The sequence below is a fragment of the Enhydra lutris genome, unplaced genomic scaffold (assembly GCF_002288905.1).
Source record: "Enhydra lutris kenyoni isolate GAN:26980312 unplaced genomic scaffold, ASM228890v2 scaffoldscaffold31, whole genome shotgun sequence".
NCBI lineage: Eukaryota > Metazoa > Chordata > Mammalia > Carnivora > Mustelidae > Enhydra > Enhydra lutris.
The window spans coordinates 16,261,373-16,283,534 of record NW_019154115.1 but is presented as its reverse complement, the minus strand read 5'-3'; the positions used below and the strand labels follow the sequence as shown (position 1 = coordinate 16,283,534).

Genomic DNA, 22,162 nt, shown 5'->3' with positions numbered 1-22,162 from the left:
ACTATTATATGATATTTTATAAATTCCCTGTTTTACAATTACTTAGAACAGATTTTTCAAGGTGAGTTTCCAGGATCTTTGAGAATAATCTTCCACTTGGTTTGAGCCTCAAAGAACTTCTCTGCACTGTTTCTGAACACACAGAAATGAAACAGGCCTTATGAATTTTCAGGTAACAAAGATTTCTCTTTAAAAAGTCTCAGGGCTGGGCGCCTGGGTGGCTCAGTGGGTTAAAGCCTCTGCCTTCGGCTCAGGTCATGATCCCAGGGTCCTGGGATCGAGTCCCGCATCGGGCTCTCTGCTCGGCAGGGAGCCTGCTTCTCCGTCTCTCTCTGCCTGCCTCTCTGCCTACTTGTGATCTCTGTCTGTCCAATAAATAAATAAAATCTTTAAAAAAAAAAAAAAGTCTCAGGGCTGACCAGGCATAAACAACAGAATATGCAGTCAAGTTTTGTAGGAGACAAAGAGTTTAACAACAGATACTGAAGAGTACATTGCTCCAAAGAAGAGGACACATGGGAGACGAGTAGTGCCAGACAACACTTTTATTGTTCACTGAAAAACACAGGTCTGAAAAGAGTCTATTGCATTGCGCACTGAATGCAAGGCCTGATATTACAAGTATATAGACACAACAGCATAACTTATATAAAATGATACATATTGTATACTTATATAAAATGATACATATATAGTCGCCATTTCTCTAAACACTAGAATTTAATAGAAGTAACGCCTTTTATTATAGAAGAACTGTAAACACTGCAATCTTAAACAAAATGCTCTAAGCAAAGCACTTTAAAATTGTTTTGTTGTGATATCTACTTTTTCCACCTGGAGTTAGGACCCTGTAGGACCCAAGAAAAAGTTAACTAATGAGAGTTAGCACTTACAAAGAGCTCTTCCCAGGTTGCTGGGGGCTGCTGCCTAAGACAGGCCGCCACCACCCGGGCCCCCCTGGAGCCCTCAGGCCCACAGTGACTGCTAACCCCTACCTCCAGGCTAGTCTGAGGTGATGCAAAGTGGGAGGAGTACACGTAGGAGGAAGCTCCTGTCACAACTACTTATCCTGCACCCAACTCTATGGACAAGAACACCTAATATTTTTTATGTGAATTTGCCAATCTCAGCAAACACTGAAATGTGCTTTAAGAAAAAAAAAATTTAACAACGAGAACAAAAGCCATTCTCTATGCAATCTGTGGTTACCATCATTTCTTCCTTTTGGCTACGTTTTCAATAGATGCTCTAAAACAGGCTGCTACTATTATATTATGAGACAGGCAGGCCAGGATTGAGGTAACTAAACTTCTCCAGTTACAACAACTAACTTAAATGATTAAAAAAATAAATACAAATTTATTAGAGAGCAACAAAATCAATCTCTATTAGTCACATGGCAAAATATTCAAGCACTGCAGCAACATTCACATTCCACGGTCAACTCTAACTTTACCCACATTTCCTTCCAAACTGAGAAAGCACTGTGTGGAGGAGAGCATAAACTATCAACACCGCCTGCTGTCCAAATACTATCAGGGCTCAGAAGGATCCTCATAGATAAAAAATGCAGAGGGGAAAAAAAAAGGCATCTCAGTTTATACACAGCAACAGAAGAAACCTATACTCTCCCTCTGGGCACCATTGGCATCAGGCAAAGCAGGGCTATTTGTAAAAATAGTGCCTAAACTGACTATGGCAATGCTCACATTTTAACAGAAATCCGCAGGACAAAGTTCCTTTATGTATAGGGAGTCAAAGATTATTAAATAATTTCCTCAGACAAGAGTCTCACCAAAAGAAAAATTTCCTCTTGCCTGATAAGTTTTTATAAATGAGATTTTACAGTATCCCAGCTTCTTTACTTAATATTAAGTACAGAGGACATCCTCAGATCGTAGTAATGAGTAATATTAATATTCTCATATTTTTTAGTACTTTACAGATCAAGTATTTTATCAGACTATCCATTTAAGAGATTTGTATGTCAACAGTGATAACCAACTATATATTTTTCTTGTTTTGTCCACCAAAGAACACCATGTTCCGACAGGAATACAGCCCAGTTCCACAGGTATCTCGTTCCCCTGCACAGTAAATTTCACTCGTCAGTCTCTCTGTCCTTGACTCTTTTTACGACTCTTCTAGTCTAAGGAAAATTTTGTATAATGGTAGAAAACCACAAACTCTGGTGGAAGCATTGGTATCAGTGTCGTGAAGTAAACTTTAGGAGAGTAACTGTAATTGCTAAGGACTATTTACAGCCTTGCTGGAAATCCTATTTCTCTTGAATCACGATTAAGCAATTCTAGTTATTTAACCATGGGAAGGGATTTCACAGATAAAGGTCTAGTTCACGTGAGAGGTTCTGGCCCCTGAAATGATGTGCACCTAGTCGAAAATACTGGCCACCTTTCCATTTTAAACATGTTCATTATTCCTCTCCACCACTGTAGTGTGAAGTTCTTCCATCTGTCATGGCACTGGTGAGCCCTCTCATTGCTGCTCCTATTTCTTCTGGATGTTCTACTGTACATGTGGGATCCACTGAGCTTATCACCTAAATGTGTAGGGAATTTTCATATCGCACCATCCGTTTTCTAAGAGCCATCAATGGGGAACAATTTCTAGTTAGTAAAGGCATAATTCATTGGCATTTCCTCTTTATAAAGGAAATCAAAAGGGTTGCCTAGAAGCTGAACAAACGCGTTGGGTATTCCTATAAAGGGAAGGTTATATCTGCTACTAAAACCCAGAGACATTTGCTAAATCTAAAGATTATATGGATTTTGTAAAAGCACGAATTTGGCAGTTTCAGACATTTCCAATTTTACACTATATCACTTGTTGGCGGGGGGTGGGGAGTGCTGGCTAGTATCACAAGAGCAAATTAAAAGTGTCAACATCACTCTACTGGCTTGTTTTCCTCATGCTTCTGATTCTTTCACCGCTCTAGTGAAGTCTGTTCCAGGGCACATCACTCAGCAATCGGCAGAACTGCTCAGAGATAGAACAGGCTTCACCTCAACCTGCCCTGCTATCCACACTCAGCTGGTGAACACTGTATTGGGACAGAGCTCGTGAAAAGCCTTAAACCCAGGAAAGACTTAGAGAAGTTGCACAAAAATTCCTGGTTTATAATACCTACCCAGGAATCAGAAAATAATTGGTTTTTGGTTAAACAAACTGAATCAATGCTCAAAAACAATGTAATGTCTCAAAAAGCAAAATCCAGAGTAAAAACTACAGAAAAAATGCAGCTTGTTAATCAATAGCTTACTCTAACTAAATCATCATAGAAAGTCAGTGCGATTTACTATTGCATGTAGAAGCACAACCTGCCATGTTCTCATAAAATTGGGTGCTAGTAAAGAACACGAAAACAGTTAATAGGGATGAAAGCCCTTTAGCTTTTGTGACTTCATGACTTAAAAAGACAAACACCAAGCAGGATTTGACATTCAAAGATTTACCTGCTCAGCACAAGCTGAGTTGAGAGACAGCTGAACACCTGACTTTTATTCATTTACGGTGTTCTCAGGAAGTTCCTATTTGGACACCGATGGTTCTTAAATTGGCTGCATTTCAGAGTCATCTAGGAAGCTTTTAAAAATTACCAAATGCCCAGAGGCACCTGGGTGGCTCAGTCAGTTTGGCGTCGGACTTTTAGTTTCAGCTCAGGTCAGGATCTCAGGGTCCTGAGACTGAGCCCCACATAGGCTCCACGCTCAGCGCAGAGTCTGCCTGTCCCTCTCCCTCTGCTCCTCCGTCTCCTCAAATAAATAAAATCTTAAAAATTACCGAATGCCCAGACCAATTAAATGTGGAAGGTGGAGCCCAGGTACCAGTATTCGTTGCCTCCCCAGGTGACAGTCTAATGTGTGGCCGGAACATGCACACTCACTAATGTATCCCTTTCAGAGAGCTGTGGCATGAACGTCATATTTTATCTAGATGGTTTTGTTTTTTCTAAATACCACCAGGAAAAGGAATTTTTAGAAAAAGGCACAGTTGTGCTTCCTCTAAAGATGCAGCTTACTGTTTGACACGTGCTGGTTCTCAGAGGTTATCTGGAGCGCTGGTTGAAAAGGAGGAAGTCCTTGTCTTGGCAGAGTAGGCAGAGCTTCAGGCTTCGGCAGCTGCCTCCAGCAACAAAGAATGCCCAGATGCCCATGAGTACCATGATTAAATATGTGGATACCAGATTTATTCCATAATGAGGACTTATGAAGGTCTGCAAAAAAAAAAAAAAAAAAAACAGCTTATATAATAACAGTAAGTTCATTAAACATGTAGAGTAACTAAAGAGTAAGGAAAATATAGGATACTTTCAATAGCTGGGCTGTGTTTCACCAAACATATGATGTATGTGACACACTGAGTACCACAAAGACACACAGAACTTACCTTGTCAACAGACACTAGCCCATAGATGTGTGCTTCACTATATTCAAATGTCAAGGCTAGAGGGTAACTAGAAGTCAGAATCAAATGGAAGACCCAATAGAAGATATATGTTATACAACCTGGGCCCAGTTCATAACAATTTCTGTGTTAACCAGCTCTTAATTTTCAAGAAAGTAAGACAAGTCCAAGTTACTTCAGGATGAATCCTTAGTATTCAAGGGAACAGCATCTCTTTTTCACCTGCACAGCTGAAGAGGGTTCCAAAAGTTCACTTTAAAAACTCTGAAGGAGTGCCAAGAGGTATTATGCTATGTAACACTGAAGACCAGAGTATCTATCCTAATGGAGCTTATATGCTAGTAAAAGAAACAAGTAAGGAATGCAGCAGCAAATAAATGAATCAAATAATTACACATTATGATGAATGCTAGACAGAATAATTATAATCATGATGGTGCTAGATAAGTAAGAACAAGGTGGTCTACTCAGGTTGCTCAGGGGTAGTCCTGAGTAAGTGGCATTTAAACTGACATATAGTTGGAGAAAGCCAGCCTTGTGTAGAGTGAAGGTGGGAACCTCAGGAGGGCAAAGAGCTTGGTGCAGCTGAGAACCTAGAAAGAGTGATATTAGTCATGTGTAGAGATGGAGGGGCAGCACATGAGATGAGGTCAAGAGAGGAAGGCAGGAACCAGTTATGCAGCATGTTGGTAAGGGGTGTGGACTTCATCCCCAGTGCAATGGGTGGGGGTGTCACAGAAGGGGTCAAGGTAGGGGAGCTGAGTGACTTGATTTAGATGTTTAAAACTGTACAAAATGGATTAAAGGAGTTAACTGGGAAAGCAGGGAGACTCATTAAGAAGGCTGTGCACTGACAACCATAAGAGACTCTTAATCTCAGGAAACTGAGGGCTGATGGAGTGGAAGGCGGTCCGAGGGATAGAGCGGCTGGGTGATGGACAGTGGGGAGGGTATGTGTTGTGGTGAGAGCTGGGTATTATGTAAGACTGATGAATCACAGACCTATACCCCTGAAACAAATAATACATTATATATTAATAATAATAAAAAAGAAGAAGAAGGTTTTACACTGGTTGAGGAGAGTATAGGATGGTGACTTAGATCAGGGTGGTGGTAGTAGAGATGGAGAGAGTGGGTGATGTGAACAGACAGGACTTGCTGATGGAAGGAATGTGAGGGAAAGAGAGAGGCCAAAGTGGCTTCCATGTTTGTGGCTTTTGGTAAACGGTAGTGCTACTTAATGGGATGACAAAGACTTGGGCAAAGACGACACTCAGAGTGATGGGTGAGAATCAAGTCCAATGAGGATAAGCTAAGAGTAACATGCCTATGAGATTTCAAAGGACAGACATCAGGAAAGCATTAGGCATACGAATACGGGGCTGCGAGGAGAGACTTGTGCTGGGAAAGAAAGAGACTCGTGCTAGAAGCACAGACCATAGACAGTATGTAAAGCCATGACTCTGAATGCAGTTACCCAGGGAGCTATTACAGAGAGACGGGAAAGGAGAAGTCAAGACAAAGCCATGAGAACATTTATAAATTTTTTGTACTGTTCAGTATCGCAGAAGCAAATTAAAAGTATAGACAACATTCTATTCTCTTGACTCTTAACTGAAAAAGAGTCAGCAAAGGGGTCTGAGAAGAGCAAACAGTGAGGAAAGAGGAAAAGCAGGACATGTGTTACAGAAGTCAAAAGAGGAACATGTTTCACAGAGAGAGTGGTCAACTCTTTTAAAGGCTGCTGAGATGAGAACAAAAACCCCAATGTGTTTTCGAGAAATGGAGATTTCCTTTGATCTTGACAAGTGCAATTTTAGAAGGGTGGTTGAGCAGAACCAAGACTGGACTAGAAGTATGAGAGGTGAAGAAGCGGAGACAAAATTAGTGGAGGTAACTCTGAGAAATTTTGCTGTGATGGGGAACAGAAAAAAAGGGAATGATGGCTAGATGGAGGAAAGGCAATAGTGGAGAGTTTTAAAATACATCTATGTGCTAATGACGAGAAGGAAAACTGGTGATGTAGGATCAAGGACACAATCAGAGTGAGGTCATTGTGGGAAAGAACTGGAAGTAGAGCCCAGGTAGAGGGACTGGCCTTAGAGAGAAGGAGAAATACTTCCTTTCCTGGGCCAGAGTAAGGTGGGGAGATGGGTTCCCAACTAGCCCAGAACTTACACTTAACAAAGGAGAGGAACTAACTGGGTCAATGTCACCATAGACCTCTGCCTATAAAAGCCTTCAAGGGGAGTGCTTCCATGGCTCATCACTGTTCTTACCCTCACCCTACCTGCACATGCTCCTGGTTAAGATACCGACCCTGCCTATCAGCTCTGACTAGGAAAATGGGCTGATTTTGCAGAGATGGCACCTTATGCAGAAAAAGTGCTTTTCTCAAGAGGCATCTCTGGACATTGAGCACATTGAGGCAGGCATTGAGCACTTTCTGGATTCTTTGGAAATCCACTGAATTTTAACTTACTTTATAGGGTGCTAAGTTCTTTTGTATTTCTCTTTAGTTTCTTTAAAATTTTTCTTCTTTAAACAATTACCGAAGCAATATGTGACTGTTGTAGAAAATTAAAATACACAAATGAGTAAAATAAATTTTAAAATTGAAATTCAGATAGGTTAATATTCATTGAACAGAAAACAAAAACTATAAATGATAAAGCAAAATTGATTAAACTACATCAAAATAAAGAATTTTTGCTCATAAAAAAGACAACATAAAGAGGATGTAAAGTTAAACCACACAACAGGAGAAGCTATTTACAATAGGTACATCTGACAAAGACCTTTTTTAGAGAATACAGAAAGAACTCCTAGAAATAAAAAAGACAATCCAATAGGATTATAGGCAAAAGATTTGAACAGGCACTTCACAAAAGAATTATCCAAATGGCCAATAAATATATGAAGACATGGATAATCTCAATAATCATTAGGGAAATGCAAAGTAAAACGACAATGTGCAGGCGCGTGGGTGGCTCAGTTGGTTAAGGGACTGCCTTTGGCTCAGGTCATGATCCCGGAGATGGGGAATCGAGTCAGACACTGGGCTCCCCGCTCAGCAGGGAGTCTGCTTCTCCCTCTGCCCTTGCTCATCCAACATGTGTGCTCTCTCTGTCTCAAATAAATAAAATCTTTAAAAAAATAAAAAATAAAATAAAACCACAATGTGATACTACGATACACCCAGCAGGATGTGTAACAATAGATAGATTGACATACTAACTGTTGGTGATGAGGGTGAGGAACTGCCACTCACAAATTAATGGTGTGGATGTAATTGATATAATTACTCTGAAAAACTGGGTGGTATGAACAGTTGACATATATACACCGCATGACCAGCAATTCCACTCCTAGGCATATATCACATATATCCAAAAGAAATGTGTACATACATTCAAAAGAGACATATAGTACAATGCTCAAAGCATTACTATTCACAATAGTTAGAACCTGGAGACACCATTTCTGCTGTAGAATGGATAAAGCAAGGTACAGTTACTAAGTAGAATACTATACTGCAAAAAATGAACAATTAATAGCTAGCTATACATACAGATGAATCTCACAAACACGATGTTGATGAAAGGAGTCAGACACAAGAGCAAAGACTAAATGGTTCTGTTTATATAAAATACCAAAAACAAGACAAGCTGCACGTTAGAAGTCAGGACTGTGGTGGGAGGTTCGTGAGAGCTGATAATGTTTTTGTTTTCATTTGAGTTCAAGTTACATGGGTTACATTCATCAAGATGGATGCTTCTGATCTATATACTTTTCTGTAGGTGTATTTAAATAAAACAATTACTTAAACATTCTCTGAAACCTGCTATTCAGAGATAACCACTGTTAACATTTTGGTATATCATCTTTCAAATTTCCTAGGTTCTTCTTATTTTAGCTTATTTTCCTGGGTTCTTTTAATCATTAGAGAGAGTATCAACTATTCAACATTCAACATTTATTGGATTGAAGAAACAAAGATTGATAAGATAAGGTCCCATCCTTGATGATCGAACTCTAGTTGGAGAGATATAAGAACTATATTAAAGATAACAACACTCTCTGAGGATGTATTATAACACGGCTATGTATTAAGGTCTAGTGACTGTGCTGAGTCTGGAACATGCACCTTTGCCAGGGAGGCTTCACACTGAACTAGCACTTTTCCAAACTGACTTGGGTTAAGGGGAGATAAGTCACTGCAGATAAAACAGCATGCACAAGGCATGCTGTTGGGTAGCCACAACAGATCAGTTTCAATGGAGTACATGATGTGAACTGTGGGGAGCAGCAACAGGTAAGTTTTGCACCAGTATGGATGAAAAGAGGCTTGGGTCAAACAAAGAAGTCTGGGTTTTATTCCACAGGCATGTGCTATAGCTGATCATTTTTACCTCAATACATCTGGCTCCCAGGACACCTGGCTCCTGGTTTTCCTCCAGCCTCACTAGTGGCTCCTTCTCACTTTCCTTTGCTGGCTGCTCTTTCCCCAGCACTCCCCAGGTGGGAGTGTCCCAGGGCTCAGTCCTTGGGCCTCTTTTCTTGTCTGCTTGAACCTACTCCTTTTAATCACTTTTTCTGCCCTGGGTTGTCCTCCCAAACTCCAGACATTTTCATCCAACTACCTAACAAACATTTCCATTTGGATGTCCAATAGGCATCTCTATTACATTTATAATGTGCCCAAATAAACTCCTGAGCTCCCCTCACAAGCTTCCTCATCCCAACTGATGGTAACTCCATCCTTCTTAGGGTCCAGGCCAAAACCCTGGAGGCACCCTTGGCTCGCTCCTCTGCTTTCTCTCCTGTGCCTTATCCAGTCTGTCAGGAAATACTGTTGGCTCTACTTTCAAGTATATGTCCTCAATCTGATCATTTCTCATTATATACATTGCTATTTCACCCAAATTATCACCATCCTCCTCTTGATGACTGTAATCTTTTCCCCTGCTACAGTTTACTCTTAACACAGCAAAGTGATCCTTTTAAAATCACATCCCTCTCCTTAAACACCCTACGCTGACTTCCATTTCACTGAGAGTAAATGTCAAAGTCCTACATTACCTAGATGTGGTTCTCACTTCCAACCTCTACTTCTCTCCCACCTTCAACTCTGTGACAGTATCTCCTACTAACTTTCCCCTGGCTCACTCTGCTCTGGCCACCCTCACTTCCAAAAAATATGTCAAGCAAGTTCTTTGATCTTAGGACTTTGCTACTGGCTGTGCAGTCCAAGATGTTCTTTCTCCAGAGAGCTACATGACCATCTTCTTCCCTTCTTTCTTAAATGTCACCTTCACAATGAAGCCTACTCTGACCATCTAATTCAAAAATTTGACATCTCCTGCCTCCCTACACGCTGGATTCCTTTTGGCCTGTGCTACTGGCCACAGCACCTATCACTATAAAATTTATTATGCCTACTGCTTAAAGCCTCTCTCTCCCCACTAAACTGTAAAAACAGATCTTTGCTTTGTTCACTAAACTGCTTTGTTTACCTTGACCAGTGCCTGGAACACAGAAGGCACTCAGTAAATATTTGTTAAATGAATCAATAGCCAATTGGATCTATAAAAAGGACATCTGCTTTTTCATGTAATTTCCTTTCTGATTATAAAAGTATACATCATAGAAAATTTGGAACATGCCAAAAACAAGAAAAAAAGAATCCACTCAGGGAGGAACACTATTAATATTTTAATGCAGTCTCTTTCTAGTCTTTTTTCCAATGAAGTCTTGGCTTCACATAGTTGCCATCATATCAAAGGTAACTTTAACATCCTGTACCACTGAAAAGTTTTAGGTAGGGGAAGCAGTGAGACTGCATTTCTTCCTTCCTTTCTTTCTTTCTATCTATTTATCTATCTAATCTTTTAAGTAATCTCTGTGCCCAGCGTGAGACTCCAACTCATGATCCTGAGATCAAGAGTCACATGCTCTGCTGACTGAGCCAGCCAGGCACCCCTGTAAGATGGCACTTTAGATGGATCATAGGTCAAGGAGCCCAGCATGAGAAAACCTGATATAAATTCTAAATGGATGGAGAAGAGAGAAACATGAGGCAGGACACCACCAGAAAGAACCTTTTCAATACTTTGAAGTGAGAAATCATAAGGGTCTGGACAAGGCATTGGTGGGGATAATTCTGATATAAATATATGACAAATTACAATAAAAGTCAGACCCAAAGCATTAAATAGTTCTTAAAAAGCATATCTAGTCAAGCTTTCTTTTTAAATTTAACTTAGAAAACTGGCATAATTTCACTGTGGAGGGAGTAACTGGGCACTCCTGTTACTGATCATAATGAGCAAAAATGGTACAACCTTTGTGGAGAGTATTTTAGCAATGGACATCAAGGACTTCAAAAATACTCATACCATTTAATATTTTCATTCCTTGGAAGCTAAATATAATCTTGAAAAACTTCCATGTACAAAGATGTTCAAGATAGCATTATAAGAAGCAAAAGTAGAAAAATATATGATCAGTTAAGCAAACTGTAATATAATTTTTATATAATAATATAAGGCTATTAAAATGTACATATTAAAAGGGTTTATAATATCATGGAAATTGTTTAAGATGTGTTACCTAACATAAGCATAATACAAGACTACTTCAGGTTTGACTATACCCATAAAAGAAAGATACAAAGAAAGAAATTTTAATGAAATCAACCAACAAATTAATAGTTGTTTCTTTCTGTAGGAAGACAGATGATTTATTTATCTACCTTTCACTCATTCACTCAAGTCACCAACTTTTTGAAATTTCTTCATTTGACATTGAGTTTGTATTTCATTTAGTGTAGAACCTATCATTTTAGATATGGGGACGTGAGTTCCAAAAAACAATGTGAGGACAGTGGCAATACTCACCAGGGCAGACACCAGCAGATGTGTCAGCAGAACTACAAGAAGGGCAGACCACTTTTTCTTCTCACAGCCATCAAAAAATATGATACCCCAGAATACGTGCAGCAATATGATAACCAGCGTCATGAAAGCTGAAAGATAGTCAACCATTAATGTCCAGTCATACAGACAACAGATACCAAAGCCCACTGACCACCTGCTCATGATACACAAGCTCTTGGGGTACACCACACCACTGTGAGAGTCCAAACACCACCTGCCAGAACCAGGACACTGACACACATTTGCTCAAATAGTAACTTGGAAAGCAACACTTCTGAACACAGGGTCAGCTCTGCAGCAGCTCGTCATCTAAAATGTGAACCTGTTAAACCAAAGGCAGCTTGGACTGACTTCCAAGAAGTTTCGCTGAGGAAGAGAATAAAACTAGCATAGTATCTAGTCAAATCTTTCCAAATTAGCCTTCTGCACTTTCCTGAATTAAATGGATTATCTTCAATTTAAACAAATCTTCTCACCAAATTGAAATTTCTCCTGTGTTCTTTCCTTTAAAAAAAAAAAATGCCAATGGAAGTATAAAAATATTTAAAAATTACAGTAATTATCTTAGATCCTTCTTAGGCAACCCAAACTGAATCTGATCAGCACAACCAGGTTTTTCTGTGGAATAGAGTGTGTGTGTGTGTGTGTGTGTGTGTGTGTGCGCGCACACGCGCACAGGCACGCGCACACGCGTATGTCTCTTCTACCCTGGAAACATTTAAAATGGACAAGTTCCGCATATTCTGAAAGCTTTAATATGAAAAAAAGGGCATATCAATTTTCCTTTTCAGTCACATATTAAGATACAATTAACACCCACCAATCTGGCAAAAATTCAAGTCTGACAATTCTCTTTCACACTGCAGATAGGAAAACAATCTAGCATTACCCAGTAAAGTTGAGAATATGTATTCTCTATTTCATTCCAGCAATTCCACAGCTAGATCTATACTCCGAAGAAATTGGTTCTTAGATCAAAAGATCACTAGTACCTGAGAACTTGTTAGGAATGCAAATTCTTGGGACCCACCCCAGACCTCCTGAATCAAACAATGAACTTAACAACTAGTGTTTAAACAGCCCTGCGAGTGATTCCAAAGTAGTCAAATTTGAGAACTACTGCTCTGAAAAAACTAGCATATTTGCACAATTAGATATATACAAGAATATTTATATCAGCATTGTTTGTAATAACAAAAAATTTTCATCATTACCAAGAATGGATGACTTGTGGTGTATTCACACAATGGTATACTATATGATCTATAATACAAATGATCTCAAGAATATAATGCTGAGGGGGGAAAAAACCATATTGTGGGAAGATGCCCATTATTTATACAAAGTCAAAAACATCCAAAAACAATATTAAAAGGACATAACTACTCTGATTGGAGGAAAGCAAGCTGTTCTATCTAGTAACAGAGTGCCATCATTTCAGTCAGTGGTGGTAAATACTTCAAGTAGAGGGGGGATTTTAAAATATATAACTTTGGGATGAGGGTAGACTAAAATTCAAATGACCTAAGGCACCTTCCTGCTAAAAAACATTTTGGATGACTTGATACTGTATCCAAAGTAAAGTCCAAATGTCTCAGATTACCATCCAAGGCCCTCTATAACCTAGAACCAAATTATTATTCTTAACTAATCTTCAAATACAGCCTACATGGCAGAAAGCCAGAAATCTTACACTCTATGTCTCTGTGCTTTTCCTTATTTTTTTTTAACTGACTGTCCTTTTGCCTGAATACTCATCATCCCCCTGCCACCTCACGACATCCAAATCTTACTTTAAGATCTAGCTTAATGCCATCTCCTTCCATCTCCTTAGTGAGTTCTTTCTGACACCCACTCTTCACTTTTTTAAGAACCCTCAGCACACATTTGCTGAGCACCTGGATAGTCTGGCCTGAAGATTTTGTACTAGGGCTCGGGAGTTACACAATCTCGAGATGGAATGCAGGCTCCACAGTGTGGCTTTGGGCAAACTATGTAACCTCCTTCATCTTCTGTTTCCTTTATTTCTAAAACAGGGACAATAATACCTCAAAGGGCGGTTGCAGGGAAGAACAGTGTTTTGTAAACCTCAGCTTTTCAATAAATACTATTACTATGTGCCACAGTCTCTGGATTCAAAGATGAGTATGGCAGGGCCTTTAGTGAGCTGTACCGTCAGGTGGGAAAATGAGGCAGAGCAGCAGTAGTAGTGTGGGTAGTGTGCATTGTTTGAAAATGCACTCTTCTTCACTCTTACAGATTATTTCTTTCTCCGACCTTGTGTTACTTTTATATTTATTTTCTTCCTCCTCTCTTTCCTTATTGCATACAACAAGTACTTATTCGGTGTCCACTATGATAGACACTCTTTGGGGTACTGGGGCTATCACCGTGCACAAAACACAATCTCATGGAACTCTGCCTCATCCTTTCAGTTTACTGTTTTATTAACACAGTATCCAAAGGGGATCTCCCAGACATTTGTTGAAACACTGTAAGTTCTTACATGACTGATTATTTATTCTGCTGGCATTAATTTCTGGCTGGCTGCCATATTGTCATAAGACTTTACTACTACAACATGCCATTTAGAATATTAGGATTCATTCTTTATTCCCTCTGCAACTGGTCAGAGGTCCAACAGAAACAGAGACCTGAAGATCTATTCTGCCACATACAGGAGCTAGAGGTACATATAATTTTGTTACTTTTCTCTAGTAAATGGAATTAATTCCAATTAGAAATGAAGATTTGCTAATAGTATCTCTAGGAAACTATCTTTTAATTACTAAAACTTTCTCATTTCATGCTCCTAAGTATAAAATTCTAAAAGTCCTTCAGTAAATCTAACTCTATAAAATTTGCTTTGTTCTAATATTTGTAAAAGTAGAAAAAACCCTCTCCAAATTAATTATAAAAAATCACAATTCATTTATAATCCAGATTAATAAAAGGAGCTTCCCTAATTTCTAGTGTTTTGGAACATTAACCAGAAATCTGAACAAATCTGGGTTGCCTAGGTGGCTCAGTCAGTTAAACATTTGACTTGATTTCAGCTCAGGTCATGATCTCAGGGTTGTGGGATTGAGCTCTGTGACAGGCTCTGTGCATGTGGGGCCTGCTTAAGATTCTCTCTCCCTGGGGCGCCTGGGTGGCTCAGTGGGTTAAGCCGCTGTCTTCAGCTCAGGTCATGATCTCAGGGTCCTGGGATCGAGTCCCACATCAGGCTCTCAGCTCAGCAGGGAGCCTGCTTCCCTCTCCCTCTCTCTCTGCCTGCCTCTCTGCCTGCTTGTGATCTCTGCCAAATAAATAAATTAAAAAAAAAAAAACTTAAAAAAAAAAAAAGATTCTCTCTCCTTCACCCCATGTGCTCTCTCTAAAAGAGAAGAAAGAATGAAAGAGAGAAAGGGAGAAAGAAAGACAAGAAAGAAAGGAGGGGAGGGAGGGAAGGAGGAAGGGAAGGGAGAGAATGAGGGAGGAAGGAAGGGAAGAGAAGGAAGGAGGGCGGAAGGGAGTTAAGAAAGAAATCTGAACAGAAAAAAGAAAAGAAATAAATCTGAACGATTCTAACAAGTATTGTACATCTGTTTGTGAAATTGTAGCTGCCAGTTTGATAATGAACTTCTAACAATCTTTTAAGTCAAATCCTCTTGGTAAAGAATGTTTTATTTTAATCTATTTCTAAGCAAAATGTTTCAGAGTTATCTTTAAGAAGCTATAGTTAGGAGCGCCTGTGTGGCTCAGTCAGTTGAGTATCTGACTCTTGATTTTGAATTCAGATTCCTGGAATCAGAGTCCTGGGACACAGCCCCATATTGGCCTCTGCACTCAGCAGGGAGTCTGCAGTTAGGATTCAATCTCCCTCCCCTTCTGCCCCTCTCACTCCTGCTTTCTCTCTCTCAAATCTCAAATAAATAAGCCTTTTAAAAAAAAAAAAAAGAGCCTACATTTATGATTTGGTTCTTTTCCCCTTGAATATACTCCAAATGCTTTAACACACAGACCGACAAACATTGTCATTTTCATGCTTGTCCCTCTCTCCCTTATTCCTAATATTTACTTTTCTGTCCTTGCAAAATAACGGCCTAAGACAGCTACTGATTCTAACACCGGATCCTACCAGTACAGAAACTATCACCTGGCTTCCTTTGACAATTTCATAGAATCTAACTATGCCAGAGAGAGTCAAGGGTGGCTGCCAGGTGGTAGTTGCAACAGGCAGAGGAAGACTTTGCAAAGCCAACGGTTAGCCTCAACCGCCTAGAGACAGGATATGAGTACTAATGAGCTTCTGGCTTCTTTTTCTGAGAAGAGTCTGGGGTATCAAGGCAGTGAAGGACTCTCCTCCATACCTCTTGGTTATAGAAACTCTGGATTTTTAAGGGATCTCCAATGACCTAGCTCAAGCAGAAGCCAAACCACAGAACTAAATATTTGTTGACAATGCCTTTCCCATAACAGGGATTTAACTTAAAAATTTTGCTTTAAAAAGCATGACAATTTTGTGACTTTGTTATTATAATATAGAAGTATATATATTACTAGTCAAATAACATTCTCCAAGATTTAAAAAAGACATCTTGAAAACCATCTCATACTACATAGCAATAAGAAAGGTGTAATACTGTCTTCTAATACCAGTCAGATCATAAAGAAGGTGTTCTGAAAGCAATTTGAATAATTACTGGTGTGTAAATAGCATTTATCATCTCATATTTATGAAACTGCTTCTAAAGTATGTTCATGAGCTGAACATGAATGTGCCAAAAATGTGATTTTGTTTAAAGTCTCCCCAGCATATGTTAAGGAATGATGAAATTCTCTCTTCAGATTAGTTCATCAGTGTGGAGAGTCAGCACTGGGAGGCCTATTAGATGGTTTCTGATCTAATCCCTATGCAATGAAAAAGTAAATCCCACAGCATCCACTTCAAATCCAGTTTAGAAGTTTACTTGATTACAACAGTCACTGTGGGAAAGTTCCTTCTCAAAATGAACCCAAATCTGCCTTCTAACTCAATGGTTCATAAGTGAGGCAATTTTGCCCAGAGAGCATTTGTCAATATCTGTAGACATTTCTGGTTGCCACAACTGGGGGTGGGGTACTTATGGCATCTAAAATATAGAGACCAGGGATGCTATCAAATACCCTACACTACATAAAACACCCCTCCATCTCCTGCCAACAAAGAATTACCTGACCCCAAATGTCAATAGTGCCAAAGACAAGCCCTGCTCCAACTGCTGCTTGTTGATCCTAGGAAGGCTTTCTGAAGAAACACAAGTCAACTCTTTTTTCCCCACATGTGGCACATTAAAAAAAAAAAAAAAAAATGAGAGCTACCCTACGACCCAGCAATTGCACTACTGGGTATTTACCCTAAAGATACAAATGTAGTGATCCGAAGGGGCACGTGCACCTGGATGCTTAGAGCAGCAATGTCCACAACAGCCAAACTATGGAAAGAGCCTAGATGTCCATCAACAGATGAATGGATAAAGAAGATGTGGTATATATATATACCATGGAATACTATGCAGCCATCAAAAGAAATGAAATCTTGCCATTTGCAATGATGTGGATGGAACTAGAGGGTATTATGCTGAGCGAAATAATCAGAGAAAGACAACTATCATACGATCTCCCTGATATGAGGAAGAGGAGATGCAACGTGGGGGGTTTGGGGTAGGAAAAGAATAAATGAAACAAGATGGGATCGGGAGGGAGACAAACCATAAGAGGCTCTTAATCTCACAAAACAAACTGAGGGTTGCCGGGGGGCGGGCGGTAGGGAGAGGGTGGTGGGGTTATGGACATTGGGGAGGGTATGTGTTATGGTGAGTGCTGTGAAGTGTGTAAACCTGGCGATTCACAGACCTGTACCCCTGGGGCTAATAATACATTATATGTTAATTAAAAAATTAAAAAATGAAACTCTCTGTATTACTCAGCTATTGTCACCAAAATGGTATGTAACAAACCATGCCAACAGTTACATTCACTATAGCATGGGGTACCTGGCTGGCTCACTCAGTGGAGCATGTGACTCTTGATCTTGGGGTTGTGAGTCTGAGCCCCACATTGGGTGTAGAGTTTACTTAAAAATCAAATCTTTTTTTTTTTTTTAAAGTATACAGTCTTTTAAAGATTTTATTTATTTTATTTGACAGACAGAGATTACAAGTAGGCAGAGAGGCAGGCAGAGAGAGAGAGGAGGAAGCAGGCTGCCTGCCGAGCAGAGAGCCTGATGCGGGGCTCGATCCCAGGACCCTGGGATCATGACCTGAGCTGAAAGCAGAGGCTTTAACCCACTGAGCCACCCAGGCACCCATAAAAATCAAATCTTTAAAAAGAAAAAAAAGTTATTGGCTATTTCTGCCATTGGGAGCATTGGTGGTCTAACGCAGTACCCACCAGAACGTAGGGTATAAATCTCTAATGGGGAGCCCATCTTCTAGCAGTGTGCAGGGAATGTGGGCTCTCAGGATCCTATTGCTTTGTATTAATGCTGTGTTGGCTTTATGAAATTAACTAGGACCTTTCCATGTTTGTTTCTGGCCTGGAATAGTTTCATCTCCATCAGATTTTTCTTTCCTTTTAGTGTTTGATCCAAACAAGATCTCAAACCACGATGCCAATATAAAACAAAAACCAAGCACAAAAGAACCTGGATGGAGATTAAATGAAAATTGGAGGTAAGATCTGCAGTTGGACTGGATGTGAGTTATAAGAAAAAGGGAAGAATCAGGAACTGCTCCAAAGTTTTTGGCCTATGCAACAGGAAGAGCATCAACTGAAAGGAGGAAGACTTCAGAGGTACATCACTTAAAGATGTTCTTCCACTGCCTTCTGTCTGCCAGAATTTCTGAAGAGAAGTCAACAGTATTTCAAATCATTATTTCACTGAATATAAGGAGAAAAAAAATCCCCCTAGATATGGAAAAACAGCCTACCACCTGAAACCAGGACTTTAATCTCAAGATTGAAATATTCAATATTCAATATTCAAAGTTAATATCTAAGTAATTCTTTGTAAATCAAAATATTCAAATTGATTTGTGGTGAAGAACTTTAGCATAATGAAAAAGCTGATAAAACCAAATAAATCTATCCTTTAAAATAAACTTTAAGGTTGACTGATTCCTTAAAAAAGAACCATAAAGATTTCCAAACATTTATGTATACCATACAAAAAGTCTGGTCTCAGGAGCTTGGCTAAACATCCTCCGGGAATAGCAATGGAAAACCTCAGAGTACCTCAATGAAACACATTACAATGTGAATGATTCCCCCAGGAATTGTGCAATGCAGCAGCCCCGATGTGAACATTCTAGTTCTCTTTGGAAGAACTGACGGGAGGTAGAGGAGTCAACTGGTACAAGCGATCTCAGCAGTGAAGAGCATCCTTGCTGATGAGAAGTAGGCACAGAACAGATGCAAATGCTCCCCAAAAGAGCCGCGGAGCTTCATAGCATCAAGCTGGGGTGGTTGAGGAAGGCCAGACTAATCAATAAAGTTGAAAACAAGGTAGTTTTTCTCTCCCTTTCAAACTGTAAATATTAGATATAATGGATAAAATATATATTCCTATGGAACTGAATGAAAGAAGAAACTATGCTAGATGATATTCCAAAAATGTTACTTCTTTCCAGTGCAAATCATCCATACACAGTATCCTGCCCCTCACTACTATGAAAAATGTCTCTGGGAGTTTCTCTAGGAAGAAAAAAAAAAAAACTAAACCCAAAAAACAAAAAAATTAAAGGCAGCAGTAGATGAAGAAAATAAGGACTGACTCACACATGAAGAAGAAATGAGAAGCAGAAGCCATCAGACTGCCTGAGCTGCACAGGGGCTGGCCACTCAGCCGTGTGATGAGAGAGACAGCAGTGTTTCAGAGAGTGGACAGGAACGTATCTCAAGGAGCCACAGCCTGCGTCATTCCTTTAGCCAAACCCTGTGAAGCCATATACTGAGCTGCCTGTTTGCACACTACATGAAGGCAGCTACCTGCGCTATGCACACATGGGAACATATCCCAGGCTGCTGGTCTCTAACAAGCCAAGATTTAGAGAAAGGACAAACCAAAAGCATAATTTTCCATTCTCAGTTACTGATAGAATGAAAACACATAATGAAAAAATATATTTTATGACAACACAGATGACATAGTACAGCATATGGAATATCCCTGTGTCATAAGCAGTGGCAGTTAGTTATGATAATTTATTATAAGAAATTAAGATTCTAATACATTCCAAAAAGAGTAAGAATTGCAGATTAAGCTCTATTGTTAAAAATTTTCTTTGTATCATTAACAGATGTTATATTTTTTCCTACCACTTTGGAATTGTTGATGTAGTTATCAAAGAAACTTACAAAGAGCCTTCATTTAAAAGTCTAAACATGTAACAAACTTGACATACTACAAAGATTATACTTAAAATATTGCAGCAAAAAGATGAATGAATGAAAAAAGTAACTCACTGGGTTACAACACCAAGAATTTATTCCCATGCTCATTGGTCAGAAGGTTGACTGCACTTTGGCTGAATATGGCTGGGCTCCGCCGGGCTGCACTGCTGTAGGCTGCTGGTACAGCTTGTTTGACTCCTCACTGCTGCTGCACACAGGTCTGCCCTATATATGTTCACTCTGGGGTCAAGGTCAAGTGGGCATTAACGATGTAGGACACGTTCTCATAAGTCCAAAAGCGCAGGCACAACCATCCAAGTAGTAATTGAGCTTCTGAGTTCCTTACGTTCCCTAATTAACTGAGTTCAAGCCACATAACTGAGCTCAACCTCAGGGGCAGGGAAGTACATCCTGGCCACCATGAGGCCATACAAGGGTGTGGATGTATAATTCTATAAAAGGGAATGACAAATTGGGACAAAAATGGAATCTCCTATATTCCTCTTACTTTTATTTTCCCTCAAGTTCAACATTCCTCTTACTTCGATCAGTCATCATAAGATACCACTTCTAGGTCTTTCACCATACTCACACTGCTCTTCTGTACCAATTTTAGTCCTTCAGTACTCCTGTTAAATCACAATGCTCAGAACTGAATATGATACTCCACATGGGGTCTGACCTGTATTGATTTCTCCTAGTGAATGGCTAGAGAATTTAAAACCTTACCTAGACAGGAGCACTGCCAAGAAAATATAAATGAAATGATTTGGGAAAGTTTTGGTTTTTCTTAAAGATTTGTTTGAGAGAAAGAGATGTGCACCCGTGTTCAAGCACATCACAGACATGAGCAGGGTGAGGGGCAGAAGGAGCGGGAGAGAATCTCAAGCAGATTGAGATCATGACCTGCGCTGAAATCAAGAGTCAGACAGTCAACTGACTGAGCCATCCCAGTGCCCTGATTTGGGAAAGTTTTAAAAATAAAATACTAGCTTCCCTTCCCTACTGAGTAGTAGTTAAAGACATTTTTCTTCTAAAGCATAAGAGAAAGAGGGGATGCCTGGGTGGCTCAGTTGGCAAGGTATTTGCCTTCGGCTCAGGTCATGATCCCAGGGGCCTGGGATTAAGTATCACATCGGGCTCCTTATTCAGTGAGGAGCCTGTATCTCCCTCTGCCTCTGCTGTTCCCCCTACTTGTGCTCTCTCTCTCTCTGATAAATAAATTAAAAATCTTAAAAAAAAAAAAGCATAAGAGAGGCAATTCAGAGTGATAAACCCAGATTCCACATAAAGAAATTATCCTCTAAATTCTGTTTTTTAATTTCAAGAACCAAATTCTCTACCCTGATAAGAACCACATTCTCTATCTTTAGGCCATTTTAAAGTTTATTAAATCACTTAAATATATACTCTCTAAATTAATTTCAGTTAATTCATTACAATTCTGAGCTAGGTATTATTTTTGTTCTTCCTGAAAGATGAGGAAATTGAGGGTTAGACAGAAGTCCAGTGAACAATGTCTTTCTTAACTCTAGGCCAGTAGGAAAGACACCTCTTCCCTCCACCAGGAACATTCCTCCCTGACAACCTCCTTCTTTTGCTGGCCTAGCTATTATTCATCCTTTCAGTTTCTAGTCAAATAGCACTTCCTCCATAAGCTGTGCCTAGCTTTCATTTTTTCAATCAATATTTGAGTCCATTTAGCAGTAAAGGACTCTACAAGGTGCTGGGGTGAACAAAACACACACAGTCCTTGCACTTAAAAGGCTTAGCATCTGGCTGGAAAAACTTAAATAGCTACACAGTTGACCAATTAATTACAAGCGCAAGAAGCACTACAGAACAGAAGCACATTACCATCTGAGTGTGAGTTAGAGCTGACTTCTGTGTGCTCAGGCTCTTCCTCCTCATGGCATTTAGCACACTTAATTATAATTAGCTGTTTGTCTTTAACCCACACTTTATAACCCACTATGAGTGGAAAGTACAGGCATTAACTAAACTGTATTGTCATAGCTTGGTATAACTTCTGTTTAACACAAATACTTAATATTAATGTGTGGAATGAGTGATTAAATGATCAAGTGAACTTGACCAAAATACTAAATTAATGAACCAGAATAAGATTTGAACTTAGGACTCCAATTTCCATAATTTGCCTTTAAATAGCATTAGTAAGAAATGGTAATGATTCTAAGAAAAGTTAGTATTACCCAGCTACACAACTACAAATAAAAAATAATTAATTTATACATACATATTATTGATAAACTATGCCTACCTGTAACATGAAAATCTATGTACACACAAGTATCATACAGTATCTCTCTGATACTAACATAAATATACTATAAGTAACCCCACAGACCTTATTTATTCTGATA

General features: G+C 39.4%; 1 protein-coding gene across 3 annotated transcripts in view; it reads right to left on the bottom strand.

Moving 5' to 3' along the window:
* Positions 1-530: 530 nt before the first annotated feature.
* LOC111153322 (aph-1 homolog B, gamma-secretase subunit) overlaps positions 531-22,162 on the bottom strand; it is a 33,891-nt gene continuing 12,259 nt past the window's right edge. For 2 of the 3 annotated variants that reach the window (XM_022512269.1, XM_022512270.1), the window contains exons 4-5: positions 11,325-11,452; positions 3,757-4,234 (exon numbers count right to left, since the gene is read on the bottom strand). In XM_022512269.1, the coding sequence (XP_022367977.1) occupies positions 4,067-4,234; positions 11,325-11,452 (296 nt within the window). In that variant the 3' untranslated portion in view covers positions 3,757-4,066. Of the gene's footprint in view, positions 2,088-3,756; positions 4,235-11,324; positions 11,453-22,162 lie in introns of those variants that run through there. The other variant, XM_022512268.1, reaches the window with a different exon arrangement.